General features: G+C 46.6%; 1 protein-coding gene across 1 annotated transcript in view; it reads right to left on the bottom strand.

The window, feature by feature from the left end:
- Positions 1-6,099: 6,099 nt before the first annotated feature.
- ZNF175 (zinc finger protein 175) overlaps positions 6,100-13,649 on the bottom strand; it is a 9,003-nt gene continuing 1,453 nt past the window's right edge. Inside the window, exons 2-4 of the mRNA XM_007463460.1 lie at positions 11,977-12,103; positions 11,617-11,712; positions 6,100-7,931 (exon numbers count right to left, since the gene is read on the bottom strand). Coding sequence (XP_007463522.1) covers positions 6,100-7,931; positions 11,617-11,712; positions 11,977-12,103 — 2,055 coding nt within the window. The remainder of the gene's footprint in view (positions 7,932-11,616; positions 11,713-11,976; positions 12,104-13,649) is intronic.

The following is a 13,649-nucleotide window of genomic DNA, read 5'->3' as shown; positions in this document are numbered from 1 at the left end:
GGGGGGGTCAGGAATTTGGGGGAGGGGCTCAGCTGGGCAGTTGTGATCCACGTTTTCATGCAGTTGTGGTGAGATGAGGCTGGAGCTAGAACAGCAGTGGGTGGAGGCAACCAGGAGCTGGCTGGGCACCTCACTCTCTTCATGTGATCTTAGGGTCTCTCCACACAGTCTAGTTGGGCTTCCTCACAGCATGGTGGCCTCAGAGCTTCTATGGCAGCTGAAGGCTTCAAGAGTGAGTCTTCATGGAAACGAGGCAGAAGCCAAATGGACTTTTATGTGATCTAGTCTCAAAAGCCAAATAACGTCTGTCACTTCTGCCATCCTCCATTCACTGGGACAGTCATAAAAGGCCACCCGGTTTTAAGGGGTGGGGACAGAGACTCACTTCTCAATAAGCAGGAAGCGTGTCAGAGCCACATTGTGAGAAGGGCATGCTGGGGACTTCCCTGGCAGTCCAGTGGCTGAGACTCCTTGCTTCCACTGCAGGGGGTACGGGTTTGGTCCCTGGTCAGGGAACTAAGACCCACACATGCTGTGCGGCGCCACCCCGCCCCCCGCCATAAAAAAAAGAAGGGCCTGTTGGATAAGTGATACTGTTGTGACCACCTTGGGGAAAAAATATGGTCCGCTGCTGAAAGAAGAGGCACAGCTGGGGGCGAGTGAGTGGTCGGTGGAGCCCTCAGTGAGAGCGGAACTGAGAAGGAGGCTGGTTTGAGATGCAGGGAGAGTGGGTAGCCTGAGAACCATCCAGGAGGAGACATTTGGGAGGCAGGTTGGGGTTGGAGCTCAGGAGACAGATTGAGGACCATCAGGGCCCATAGGAAGAAAAGCAACACGAGGTGATGAGCTTGCTGAGGGAGGAACAAGAGAAGCATGGGAGCCAGGGGAGAGATGAGGGGAGGAACACAGAAGGAGGTACAGGGAGGTGAAGGGAAACCCAGGAGGGCAGGACATTTTTGAGGCAACTGGGCCCAGCTCAGAGCCCTTCGGACTGGCATGTTGGTTTGCTAGGGTTGACATAACAAAGTACCACACACTGGTTGGCTTAAAACAGCAGAAATGTATTCCCTCACAGTTCTGGAGGCCAAAAGTCTGAAATCAAGGTGTTGTCAAGGGTTGGTTCCTTCTGGAAGCTCTGAGAAACACCATGCTGTGCCTCTGTCCTAGCTTCTGGTGGTTGCTGGCAGTCTTGGGCTTGGAGGAGCATCATTTTAATTTCTGCCTCTGTGGCCACTTACTTTCTATCTGGTTCTTTGCATGGCCTTCTTATAAGAACCCCAGTCATTGGATTTAGGGCCCACCGTCAACCAGTATGACCGCACTTTAACCAATTATATCCGCAAAGCCCTTATTTCCAAATGAGGTCACATACTGGAGTTCTGGGTGGACGTGAATTTGTGGGGGGCGTGATTTAACCCAGTACAGCTGGGTGGTGGGGTTTCTGGGGTGGGTCCCTGACTGTCCCTGGCCTCTGCCTCTCTCAGGTGGGCCCTTGAAGATGATGATGCCAGAGAACCTGACGATGGAGCAGGTGGTAGAAAAGAACACCCTGGTGGAGCTGGGCGGCCAATACTGGCCACCCGACTGCTGGACACAGCACCACATGGCGGTAGTGGTGCCCTACTGCGGGCAAGCCCAGCACCTGCAGCACCTGCTCCTCCACCTGCGCCCCTTCCTGCAGCCCCAGCCACTGCACTATGCCATCTATGTAGTGAACCAGGTGCAGCAGGAATGGGGAGGGGCAGGGGCAAGAGAGCAGAGGGGTCTGAGCCTGGCCTTGGAGAGTCAGGGCTGGAGTTGTCAGTCTCTGAGCTGAGAGCGTCTGGGCCAGAGAGTATCCAGCGGGTAGGACTGATGAGTCAAGAAGAACTTGCACTGGGGGAAACCAGAACCAAAGGCTATAGGTTTGGTCTAGACTGGCTGAGTCTGGGATCAGCTTGAATAGCTGTCTAAGGGAAGGGCTCAATACCAGTGAATCTGGGTCTCTCTGAGACCAGGGCTGTTCAGATTGGGCAGTTAACCTAAGGGGTAAATTAAAGCACTGGGTTTGGGGTCTGTTAGGTGCCTGTTTGACTCTTGGCCTTGTCCATTTTTACCTGTGCAATCTGAGGTTGGGACCAATCCTCCATCCATCCATCCATCGATCCATTTATCCATCCATTCATTCAGCACACTGTTACTTAGTATAACTATGTATAAACTTGGGGCATTTATGCTCTGTGCCACTGTTTTCTCATTCATGAGACAAAGATTCACTGAGTTAATGAGTATAAAGCAGTGAAGCCAATGCCTGGCACATAGTAGGTGCTCAATAAGTGACAGCGATAATGATGGTGGTGATTATGATGGTGGTGGTGGTGTTGATGGTGGTGATCGTTAAGGTGCTGCTGCTGCTGCTGATGACAGTGATGATAGTGATGATGGTGGTGATGGTCAAAGTGGTGATGGTCATGATGATGTTGGTAGTAGTGATGATGGAGGTTAGGTGACTATGTTGGTGATGTTGAAGATGATGAAGATAGTGATGCTGAAGATGAACATCGTGGTAATCATAATTGATGATGGTTATGGTTAGGATGGTGATGAAGATGATGATGATGAAGGAAAAAGAGGAAGAGGAGAGGCAAACCCTATCCTGGGCATCATACCTAGTCTTTATCTAGTAGGAGTAGAAACAGAGACACAGGTGGTCCCCAATCACTCCTGACCTCTGCCTTCCTCCGATGGCCTCTGGAAGGTGATGATCCTTGAGAACCTTGAAGATGGCCAAGGAGGGAGAGCTGAGAGGCTAAAGATACTGACTCTGACCAGGATGGGGGTGGGGATCCAAGAAAAGTTTCTCAGGGGAGGTCACCTTTGAACTGCACCTTCCTGGACAAGTCTGGGTTTTCCATCTCCACAGTGGGAATAAGAAGGGGTTCCAGGCAGGAGAATGGCACTTGACAAGGTGAGAGAGGACAGGCCTGGCAGGTGGCGGGGACACCACGGCCTGCGGTGAGGGCAGCGCCGAGCATCTCCGTCCACCGCAGGTGAACAACACTGCCTTCATCTGGGGCAGGCTTCACAGCATGGGGTTCTGGGAGGCCACGCAGGAGGAGGACTGGGACTGTGTCGTCTTCACAATGTGAACCTGCTCCCCAAGGACGACCGCAACCTTTACATCTGTGGCGCCTTCCCTGCCCATGTGTCTGTGGCCATTGACAGGTTCAAGTAGAAGTAGGTGGAGGGAGGGGACCTCCTGTGGGAGACTCTGGGCCAGGCCCCCAATTCCTTGGGCCTTGCCCCGCCTATCTGTGTAGTCCAGGCCCTGGTCCCTGGTGCTGATGGTGCGGAGGATGATGCGGCCTGGGGAGAGGCCTTGTAGACGGTGAAGAACCTTCCTCCTGAGTGTGGGTGTCAAATGGGAGTGGGATTGGCTATCAGTGGGGGAATCAGGATGCACTTAATAAAGCAGTAGGCAGAGAGGTTGTACCAGAGGTCAGAGAAGGAGAACTTATAAAAGGAGGGGCCCTTGGGCTTCCCTGGTGGCACAGTGGTTGAGAGTCCGCCTGCCGATGCAGGGGACACGGGTTCGTGCCCCAGTCCGGGAAGAGCCCACATCCCGCGGAGCGGCTGGGCCCATGAGCCATGGCCGCTGAGCCTGCGCATCTGGAGGCTGTGCTCTGCAACGGGAGAGGTCACAACAGTGAGAGGCCCACGTATCACACACACAAAAAAGGAGGGGCCCTTAATGGGGTCACAAGAATGGCCTGTCAGATGATTCAGGGAGGGGATCTCCCAGGGTCACATGAGGGGCCATCTCAAGGGTCAGGGGAAGAACTGCCCCAGAATCAGGCATGGAGACATTCTAGGGGTCAGGGGAGAGGTTCCCATGGGGGTGAGTGGAGAAGGGCTAACCCAGAAGTCAACCTTGTGATCCTGGCCAGGAAAGGGCCAGGGACCGTTCCCTGAAATTCCCTGTGCTTCCAACTCTCCCTGCCTCTGCAGGCTGCCCTACCGAGGCTACCTTGGAGGGGTGTTTGCCCTGCGCCCCATTCACTAAGTCAGGATCAGTGGCTTCCCCAGCACATACTGGGGCTGGAATTGGGAGGATGATGACACCACTTCCAGGTAGGGGGCCCTGCTCTAGGGAGCCTAGCACAGGGGGCAACAGGACCCTCCATGGTGTGGCGGACACAGGCTGCCCTAGACTGAGAGGGGACAAGAGCTATGTTGGATTGCGGGAGACGCAAGCCACTCTGGCCTGAGGGGCCAGGTGTGGCATGGGGACTGTATCAGAGGAGACAGGCATCTGGCCTCCCTGCCCTCTTCCCTGGAAGGCTGAAACTCAGTGGGATGCTCCTCTCACGGCCCCATCTGCTCTTTGGCTGCTACCATATGCTGGAGGGGCAGGACTGCAGCCAAAAGCAGAGCCCCCAGAGGTGAGTCAGGGTTGGGGGCGGGGGTAGCCAGTCCTGGGCCTGTTCCCAAGCCCTCGGCTCACACGGCTGCCCCTCCTGCCCCTCCTCCTAGTCCTGGCCTTCTGGGCCAGATCCGTCGCAGGTGGCGGCACGATGGTATGAACTCGCTGGGATACAGGCTGCTCTCCCAAGGAGCTGCAGCCCCTCTACACCAGCCTCACTGTGGACATCAGCCTTTCAGCCCCTGGAGCCCCAGTGCCAGGCTGAGGGGTATCTGGAGGCTGGAACAGAATCCTGAGACCGGGGCTGCAGGGCAGCCTTCCCACCCATCGCACCTGGTTTCATATTAAAGGAGGCTTTATTTTACTTGCTTCTCCTCTCTGCCATCCCTAACCCCCATCCTTTCATTTCCATTCATTTGGTCACACAGGGCCCTACTCAAATTCACCAAGGTCTTGTTCTCTCCACACAGTTAAAGTTAGGGCTTATTCACCCATTTATTTCTCATGAGGACTCGTGGGGTAGCACTGTTGTCATCTTGCTTTTGAAAACCAGGACAGATGAGTTAAGTATCTTGCCTGATTGATGCAGAAGCAAGTACAGAAACCTGACTCCTGGGCCTGTCCATTTACAGATTATGCTATTCCGCTTTCCTGTAGCAGAAAAGGTGGGGGAAAGAATGAATAATAAAAAATGTGAGGATGGTTGAATAAATTACAGCATGTCCACGTACTGACAGAATACTAATGTAGTCACTGAACAGCTGTATTGTAGCGTGAAAAGAACAAGTGCACATGTGTATATGATACAGTCTGATATTTATAAAACAAAGGGAAGAGTACCTATATAGGTGTATGCTTATGAGCAGGGTAATGAGTGTGTGTGGATAACAAGTGTTGGCAGACTTCTTCTGTTAGGGCTGGAGAGTAAATACTTTCAGCTTGCAGGCCATACGTCCTTTGCCATGACTACTCAGCTCTGCCACTGGCACAAAAGCAGCCACAAACAATACATAAACAAATGAACATGGCTGTGTTCCAATAAAACTTTATTTAAAAAACACAGGTGGCCAACCAGATTTGGCTGATGGCTGATGGCCAGTTTGCTGACTCTTGGCCTAAATGGTTAGGAGCGTGTATAAAAATATGAAAGAGTCCATAGAGTAAAAGTTTCACCATAGATGGTGGAGGTGGAAAGAGGGTAGAGCTGAACTAATCATGAAAGAAGAGAAAAATGACACTGTGAAGACTAGAATCACATTTATACATTTACCAAAAAATGTACATTCATCTGTGTATATATTAGGTTCTTTTAAAAAAATATATAATCTATTGACACCTCCTGTTCTGCAGTGAATTCTATAGCAAACACTACAGAATTGAGGGTATGTGTATGTGTGTATATAAATAAATATGCTGACCTAAAGATTCTGTCTTATACCATGTTCTACAGAAACTTCTCAATGCATTAGTCAGGGTTTCTTCCCCAAGTGAATTTTATAACTTTTAATAAGGCTAGTACAAATATGGACATTTCCACTCATTCTTAAAAGTTCTTTCCTGAGTAATTTCCTTCACATAAAATGTGTAACTTGGTGACATGCAGTGCATCCCTAGAGTTTTTCTGAAGCATGAATTCTATAATATATGATTAAATCTGACTCATAAGATTTTTTTCTTCAAGAAATTCAGAGTTTATTTCATTTATGTATATGCATATTAGGAATTGACTTCTGAGTAAAGCCTTGCACAGAATAACTGCTTTTGTAAGATTTGTCTCTGGTATGAGTTGTTTGGTGTTTATTAAAATTTGATCTGTTGTTGAAGCTCTTCCCACACTTGGAACACACGTAAGGTCTCTCTCCCGTGTGGATTCGTTGATGCACTTTGAGTTGTGGTTTCCTACTGAAGGACTTCCCACAGTCACAGCATTCGTAAGGTTTCTCTCCGATATGAGTTCTCTGATGTGTAATCAGTTCTGATTTCTGGGTGAAGGTGTGTCCACACTTGTAACAGGCAAAAGTTCTCTCTCTGCTGTGAGTCATCTGATGTTTATGGAAATTTGACCTACCATTGAAAGCCTTCCCACATGCAGTGCATACGTAGGGTTTCTCTCCAGTGTGGATCCGCTGATGCTCTCTGAATTGTGACTTGGAAGTAAAGGCTTTCCCACAGTCACTGCATTTGTAAGGCTTCTCTCCGGTGTGAATTCGCTGATGCATGCTGAGTATTGACTTCTGGTTGAAGGCCTTCCCACATTCACTGCACACGTGCTGTTTTTCTCCAGTGTGAATTTTCTGGTGTATGTTGAGGTGTGACTTTTGGGTGAAGGTTTTCCCACAGTCACTACATTCATAAGGTTTCTCCCCAGTATGGATTCGATGATGTATATCAAGTTGTGACTTGGAAATGAAGGATTTCCCACAGTTGTGGCACTGATAAGGTTTTTCTCCCGTGTGACTTCTCTGATGTACAATCAGATGTGCCTTCTGGATAAAGGCCTGGCCACATTCAATACACACATAAGACTTCTCCCCTGAATGGATCCTCTGGTGCAAGCTGAGTGTTGACTTCTGGGTGAAGGCCTTCCCACATTCGCTGCATACGTACTGTCGCTCGCCAGTATGAATTTTCTGATGTATACTGAGGGTTGAATTCTGGGAGAAGCCCTTCCCACATTCACTGCATTCGTAGAGTTTTTCTCTAGTATGAGTTCTCTGATGTCTGAAGAGAGATAACATCTGGAAAAAGGCTTTTCCACATTCATGGCATTTATGGGGCTTCTTTCTAGTGTGAGTTTTCTGGTGTGTAACCAGTTCTGGCCTCTGAACAAAGACTTTTCCACATTCCTTACATATATACGGTTTGTTACCTGTATGATCTGTCACATATACACCGAGTTTTGGTTGTGGGGTGAAGGCTCTCCCACATTTACCACATTCCTGGAGGTTTTCTACACTATGGAATCTCTGTTGTTCAAGGAGGTGTGACTTCTGGGTAAAGTCCCTCCCACACTCAGTGCACTTATCTGGTTTTTCCTGAGTGTGAACTTGATGTTGTGTGAATGACTGTTTATGGCCGAAGACTTTTGTACACGAATTACCTTCACGGAAGTTCTCTTCTGTATGAGTATTTTTGCAGCTGGCACTGGAAGAGCTGTGGGTGAATAGCTGACCAGATTCAGCCATCTCATCAGGGTGTTCTGTGGTGTTGCTTTGATTATGATGATTTACTTCTAGGTTAGGTTTCAACCTTTTTGCACAAGAGCAATGTTTATGAGGTCTCTTTTGTGAAGAAACAAAGTGGGGCCTCGCACGGATGATTTTTCCAGGGTCCTTATAGTCACAGTCCCTCTCTGTGTTCAATTTTTCCTTGTTGAGGAAAGCCCCCTGATGTGAAGGTTTACTTTGATTTTTCTGATCTCTCTTTGTTTGGTCAGCTTCTTCCCACAGCTTTTCTAAAATGGAACACCATGAGCCATCTCTTGTGACTTCACCCAACATCTCATTGTGAAATGAAGCTGTTTCAGAAATTTCCCATTGTAGGGTTTCATAGAAGGAGAAAAAGATGAAATAGATACAGTGAACGGTTAGCAAAGGATAAAGGAAAAGTCACATGGAGCTGACTGAGATTGCGCACAGGGAAACTGCTGAGTCATATACCAGTGGTGGTGCTGATGGTGATCATGAGAGAAAACAGTTGCACAGCCCTTATTATATGTCAAGCACTTATCTGTATAGCACTTAGCATTCGCCAGGCAGTGTTCTACGTGATGTACACATAAGCTCATTTAATCCTCACAACAACCTCAGGAGCTAACTACTTATTATCCCGGTTTTCCACATGAAGAAAAGGAAACACACAATGGTTAAGTAATTAGCCAAAATCACTTTGCTCAGCCTTGGGGAAAGTTAGATTTGAACAAGGGCAAACTGGCTCCACTCATGTAGGCAGTCTTGATACCCAGACCTAGTGGGATGACTACAGGATAAAAGACGCAACTGTGTCATAGGGCAGCATCTGTGGATAGCCAAAGGTTGAAGGAGGGGGCTCAGAGTACAGAGCCTCTTTGACTTACAGTGGGGTTGTGTCCTGATAAACCCATCAGAAGTTGAAAATATCATAAGATGAAAATGCATTGAATACACCTAACCTACTGAACGTCGTAGCTTAGCCCAGCCTACTTTAAATGTGGTCAGAACACTTAACGTTAGCCTGCAGTTGGGCAAAACCATCTAACACAAGGCCTGTTTTATAATAAAGCATTGAATATCTCATGCAATTTCTTGAATACTCTACTGAAAGTGAAAAACAGAGTGGTTATCAGGGTACAGAAAGGTTGTAATAAGTGTACTGGTTGTTTCCCCTCATGATCACACGGCTGACTGGGAGCTGCTGCCCAACATCACAAGAGTAAGGTACTGCATATCACTATCCTGGGAAAAGATCAAAATTCACAATTCAAAGTATGGTTGCTACTGAACATGTATGACTTTTGCAACATTGTTGAGAAATTAATAAGTCAAACCATCATAAGTCAGGGACCATCTGTATAGGTCTTCACTAGCTTTCAGATCTAAATTGTAACTAATCTCCCAGCTTCCTCCCACACATGAGAAACAATACAAAATCCATCAGCCCTAGATATTCCTCTGAAATACTATTAAAGTATCAATCCTGACATAGCCAAGCACTGAAAGAATACCTATACCCAAACTTGCAACTCTCCATGAAACTGAAGTTTGTTTTCTTGAACTTAGGAATATGCATATCCTAAGAAGGGTACACTGGAAGACTGGACAAGCAAGCTGTCCCCTAGAATCTGTTTCACCCTTCTTCCACAGAGGTTAACTGCGGCCAGGTACAGAACAGCCAAGCCACGTAACAGCTCACAATTTCTTTTGCAGTGAGATGTGACAGACACTGTTTTTGCTGATGGAATGTGCATACAACATGATGCACCACTTCTGGCCAGGGTAATAAATCATAGCTTCTCAATACCCTCCACCCCTTTTCTGCCTAGTAGAACCTGGCTTTGGGTACAGTGCATTCAGTCCCACAGAGCGACATCATAAAAGATGGTACTGCAATGACATGTAAAGCTTCCTGCTGACCTGCCTTTTAGAAGTGTTTTATAGGAGGGAAATTATTCTGGAAATTATTATACTGGTCCTTGGTCTCTTTGTTATAACTTTCAGCTTTATGCTACTTAGTATACCATTTTTTCCTAAGAATGGGAGTCACTGATCATCCTATTTGCTAGTAAGAACATAACAACATTCTTTAAAAAAAAAAAAAAAAAAAGTGGCTAAATTTTACTATTACTTTATCCTACCAAAGATATAAATACTGAGTATGATAAGACCATCACGTCTTGTTTCTTTTCTCTTTCCATCACTTGGATAAACTGTATCCCAGACCCCTGTCCTGTCCCCAAACCTCAGTCATCTATCACTATTTTTTAAAAATGAGAATGTTCTTTATAATCACTTTTAGTGTGTGTGTGTGTGTGTGTGTGTGTGTGTGTGTATGTATGTATGTATGTATATATATATATATATATATATATTATTATTATTATTAAAATCTGAGAAAAAAGAAACAAAGTACCAAGCTTTGGGGTAATAAAATCTGTCAATGGCATCTTGACCGAACTCATGATGACCAGGAATCCACAAATCCCATCAGGAACAAAATAACCCAAGCATGAGAAAATAGGGAGCTGGTTTATGGTGTTACCCGTGGAATTAACAAAAAGGGTCAATTAAATTGTACTTTCAGAAAGAAAAAATGGGGCTTCCCTGGTGGCGCAGTGGTTAAGAATCCGCCTGCCAGTGCAGGGAACGTGGGTTTGAGCCCTGATCCAGGAAGATCACACATGCTGCGGAACAACTAAGCCCATGCGCCACAACTACTGAACCTGCACTCCAGAGCCCACAAGCCACAACTCCTGAAGCTCAGGTGCCTAGAGCCCATGCTCTGCAACAGGGGAAGCCACCGCAATAAGAAGCACACACACTGCAACGAAGAGTAGCCTCTGCTCACCGCAACTAGAGAAAGCCCACACACAGCAACAAAGACCCACCACAGCCAAAAACAAATAAATAAATATTTTAAAATACCTTAAAAAAGAAAAAAAAGAAAAAATGGGGGAAATTCCCTGGCAGTCCAGTGGTTAGGACTCTGCACTTTCACTGCCTAGAGTGTGGGTTCGATCCCTGGTCAGGCAACTAAGATCCCACAAGCCGAGTGGTGTGGCCAAAAAAAAAGAAAAAAGTGGTAGAATTTCTAAAATAAGAAAATGAGAAGACTGAGATGGAAGAGCCAAGAAACAGACGAATCTGACAAAATGTATAAGGTGAGAAGAATTTCTGATTTGTATAGTGATTCCAATTTCTGAGCTCCCCAAAATAAGGAAGTGAGTCATCCCATGGGAACTGTCCACCATGTAGCTAAATAAGAGAACACAGTTTAGGCATGGGGCCTGGAGGGGTTGATAAAGGGATCATCAGAAAAAAATCTGTAGGCCTAAGTGTTGAGAATAGAAGGGCCCTTTAAAGGGATTTAAGGAATTTAAAGTAATTCCTCTATGAAGGGATGACCAGAGGTAAGTACAGAGGCTCAAGCTGGAGGCATTGCAGTTAGGGGTAAAGAAGAAAGATGCAGCACAGGAAGAAAATGGATGAATTCAGGGGGCAAATGAAAAGGAAGAAAAAAAGGCTTTCAGGAAATTCCACAAAGGGATAAAACAAGATGACAAAAGCAACATACAGATGGAATATCCAGTCAGGTAACATAATGATGAGATGCTCTGTTATTAGAAAAATGAAATTAAAACATGAAACAGCTCTATGATAACACAGGCCATAAATGAGAAATTTGGTAAATATAAATGCTGGCAAGCAAGATGTACAAATGCAAATCCTTGTGAATTCCCACATGACAGTGTGGATGGTGAAGCCCACCTGAAGAGCCCCATGGTTTACTTAGCTAAATTCAGTGTAGGCATATCCAGTGATCAGGCAGTCCCACTCCTGACTATTCACCTCAGAAATTCTTATGTTGGTCCCTACGGGACATTTACAAAATAATGTTTGGTGGCATTAGCCTTAGAAACTAGGAGTAGGAGGTAACCTGTGTCCACCACTGGGGGAATGGATAAGTGTGGTAGGTTGAATAATGGCCCCTCAGATCTTCACAACTTGAAAGTCACTCACCGTGATACCTCTGACGTGGGAGTTCAGCCTCCTGCATCCATTGCTCCTTTCCCTTTTCCATCCTGAAAATGACCTCTGGGTTGGGAATGTGATACCCTGTGAATAAGAAAGGATATTGCATTCAGACATGGTCTTGGGCTTTAGAGGCCATTCAATGAAGCTTTATTGGCACATCAGAAAACTCAACACCTTTCACTAGGAACAAAGTAACACTCCAAAGATGCCCAAAAGGAATGAACAGTTTAGGACAAGCCAAGGGCAAACTGACTACATTCTTCAGATGTCCCACTGCATGGCACAAGAAGGAAGGACGTCTCCTCAAGGAGGCCCGTCCAAGAGTCCCAGGTCAGATGTGCTCACCCACGGAGAAGAGGTGGCTGTAGATCTCCAGCATCACATCCTGGTACAGGCATCTCTGGGCAGGGTCCAGTTGCTGCCACTCCTCCCTGCTGAAGTCTATGGTCACGTCCTCAAATGACACGGAGCCCTGTAACAACATACCCAAGCTCAATTGAGAATTAGTCATCATTGGTGAACAGGCACTTACATACAAGGGTGTTTTTTTTTGTTTTTTGTTTTTTGTTTTTGTGGTACGTGAGCCTCTCACCATTGTGGCCTCTCCCCTTGCGGAGCACAGGCTCTGGACGTGCAAACCCAGCGGCCATGGCTCACGGGCCCAGCCGCTCCACGGCACATGGGATCCTCTTGGACCGGGGCACGAACCCGTGTCCCCCGCATCGGCAGGCGGACTCTCAACCACTGCGTCACCAGGGAAGCCCCAATGGTGTGTTTTTAATGATTTTTTTCGCCATGATATATATGGCTTTCAGTGATGTGACTTCTTTTATGTTATGATTCCTACTACTCTGTGTGAAATTCATAGGATTTAAGCGCAAAATGGGGTCACAGTGGCCAATGTGAACTTCCGCATTAGTTGTGAAATGTCTGGTATAGGGCTGGGAGCATCTCAGAGTGATAAACTAAGGATAGATAAGGAACGACTTTACTGGAACAGAAGGAGCAACTGAGTGAGACAAGATCCCCTGGGGTGTAACCATTACATCCTACGGACAGACTCCTTATAATGAGAGCACTGGGCCAAGTGGCTCCTTACTCCCCACCCCTTTTCTCCCTATTTTGACTAACCTGTGTTGTGTGCCAATTGTGTGCAATAAACTGAGTGACTTATTAATTGAATATTGGCTACACTGCACACATCTCTAATCCCAAGATTCTTACCTGGCCTCACTGCTGGGCCACGTGACAAACTGGCTCCTTTGTTCCGGACCTCGTCCTATATATCTCTTTATCTGGCTGTTGATTTGTGTCCTTTAGTTATCCTTTGTAATAAACTGGTAATCTAGCGAGTAAACTGGTTTCCTGAGTTGTGTGAGCCGCCCTAGTAAATTAATTGAACCCAAGAAGGGAGTTGTGAGAACCTCTGACTTATAGCCGATAGGTCAGAAGCACAGGTGGACGTGCCATTGGCATTTGAAAGGGGGTGGGGGGAGCCTTGAAGAACCGAGCCCTTAACAAGGTATGGGATCTGACACTGTCTCCAGGTAGACAGTGTCAGAATTGAACTGAATTGTAGGACAGCCAGCTGGTGTCACAGAGAATTGCTTGGGGTGGGAAAAATCCCTGCACATTTGGTGACCATAAGTGTCAGAAGTGGTGTTCTATGTAGAGAGAGACACACAGGAGAAGTAAATTGATTTCAGGGAATACTGAGCTAATCAAAATTTAACCCACCTCTTGGAAAGGTAAGCATGAAAAGCATGCATGTGAGTGCTGCAGGTGTGAGTATATGACAGAGGGCCAAACATAAACCTGGGAATCTGAGACGGAGCTGTATTAGGGTGTCATTAAAGGATTAGAAAATAAGTACCAAAACATTTAGTTAAAAAGGTAAAAATTGATTGCCTCTAAGGAGGTAGATTTCAGAAGAAAAGACAATGGTGACAGCTGTTTTACTTACAAGCCCAGCAAAACAAACCATGTGCAAATAAAACCCAAAATACTTCCAAGGGAAA

Source organism: Lipotes vexillifer, unplaced genomic scaffold, assembly GCF_000442215.2.
Source record: "Lipotes vexillifer unplaced genomic scaffold, Lipotes_vexillifer_v1.1 scaffold802, whole genome shotgun sequence".
Taxonomy (NCBI): Eukaryota; Metazoa; Chordata; class Mammalia; order Artiodactyla; family Lipotidae; genus Lipotes; species Lipotes vexillifer.
This window is presented reverse-complemented; position numbering and strand designations above follow the sequence as displayed.